We start from the raw sequence: 1,710 nt of genomic DNA, 5'->3' as shown, positions 1-1,710 counted from the left end.
TATTGTAATTTATAAATTGGATGCACATCGTTTTTGCCCAGAGGTTTGTTTTCAGGCTCGAGCTCAACTTTAAACATAGGTTGAGGGATTTTGTTCCTATTAAAAAATATTCACAGCAGCTTTTGGATTGAAACCTTGTTCTTTAAGTGCTTCCAAAACTTCCACAGCTTCAACGCTTGGTTCGATACCTTTAATTACAATTTGTAGACCTTTTGCACTTTTAAGTTGGTATGTATAAAATTTTGTGTTTGTGTCATTCAGGTATTTGGACACTGTTCGAAAATCCTGTTCGGAATAAATTTGTACTTTAGTTTCGCGAATATTTCCCTTAGATAGTGGGATAATATGAAACTTATTACTACCGATTAGCTGTGTGAATTTTTTTACAAGAGCGCTTGGATTCTCTTCTCTTATAAAAATGGGCGGAGGTTTGGCATTAGTAGCTTTTGCAGCACCTTCCGAAATTTGGCTATTCACATCATCGGCATTGTCACTTAGCAGTGCAAATCTATTCGTACTGACTTGCTGAGTTGAGGTAAGGCGGTTTATTTTTGTCTTACTGCCCGTTGAATTTTGCGGACTAAGTTTTCTTTTTATTGTAACATAGCGGTCCATTCCAGTCTGTATGGCCGCATTTTTAGTTGTTTCGTTTTTCAACCTTTCTTGCGCTTTACCTTTGTTGCCAGTGCTTGCACTCAAGTTAATTTGTGCTTGTGCAGCAAGAATAGGCCGGGCTGTTGACACCGCTGTGCAGTCGGCAGGTACCGGTGTGTTTGTTGTTGTTGTTGGCGCGATAGAGGTGGTGAAACATGTCACTGTACTAGTTGTTGTTGCCGCTATATTTGGGGATATGTTATCGCTTACCGAATTTGATGTAAGCGTTGGGCGTGAAATGTGATACGGCACAGGTGAAGCGCACTCTTCACTCCAAGGCATCGGAGTCGTCAATGGTAAGTTTGGAGGACAAGTCCGCTGACCTGAATCTTGAGGGGGTTCGAGGGTGGTCGATGGATTGGGCTTTGCGCTTTCGCTGTCACTCTGGGACCGAATAGAGAAATATGCGTTGTTGCGTTGAACTGAAAGCCGGCGCTCATTTTGCTCGCGTTGCTTCTGGGCTCGGATTTCAGCTTGACTCATCGCTTTCTGTTTTCATTTGGTTTGTTTGTTTATTTTACTTTTTTTTTTTTTTGTTTTTTGTTTTATTAAATAGCACAATATTTAATGACTACGGAGCGAACTTAAAAACACGTCCGCACTCTTCGACTGTTCAATTAATTTTCTTGCTAAAAAATCTTTTGTTACACTACTTTATTTTATTCCTTTGATTGTATGTAATGGTCATATCTTATCACCAATAGATCAATATTTATAGGAAATTGAACGCTCTACAAAAATGGTCTCATATACTCTTTTCATTACGTTAACCATTTAACAGATATTCAAGGTCAAAGATTGAAGTATTTTAAGGAAAATAACTTTTTGTTTTGAATTTTGTAACTTACTCAAAAATAATTATTGTCAAATGAGTTTCAATTATTTCTATAGGAAATTGAACGCTCAACAAAAAAGGTTTGTTGTGGTTAATCGATTATTCTAACCAATTAGAAGAAATTTCTTAGTAGAATTCCAATGCCTACTGATTTTAATAGTTTTTTAATAAATATTTCCAATTTATCGATTTAATTTATGAATTTTGAGAATAAATATTAC

At 36.6% G+C, this 1,710-nt stretch overlaps 1 protein-coding gene across 1 annotated transcript; it reads right to left on the bottom strand.

Annotated features, from left to right (window-relative positions):
- Positions 1-99: 99 nt before the first annotated feature.
- LOC118756005 lies at positions 100-1,137 on the bottom strand. The gene has a single exon (XM_036490796.1). The coding sequence runs from the start codon at positions 1,135-1,137 to the stop codon at positions 100-102; it is 1,038 nt and encodes a 345-aa protein (XP_036346689.1).
- Between the last annotated feature and the right edge of the window lie 573 nt (positions 1,138-1,710).

This window comes from Rhagoletis pomonella, unplaced genomic scaffold (genome assembly GCF_013731165.1).
Source record: "Rhagoletis pomonella isolate Grant_MI unplaced genomic scaffold, Rhpom_1.0 Rhpom_scaffold_08290, whole genome shotgun sequence".
Classification (NCBI taxonomy): Eukaryota; Metazoa; Arthropoda; class Insecta; order Diptera; family Tephritidae; genus Rhagoletis; species Rhagoletis pomonella.
The sequence above is the reverse complement of the archived record's forward strand: the minus strand, read 5'-3'. Positions and strand labels throughout refer to the sequence as shown.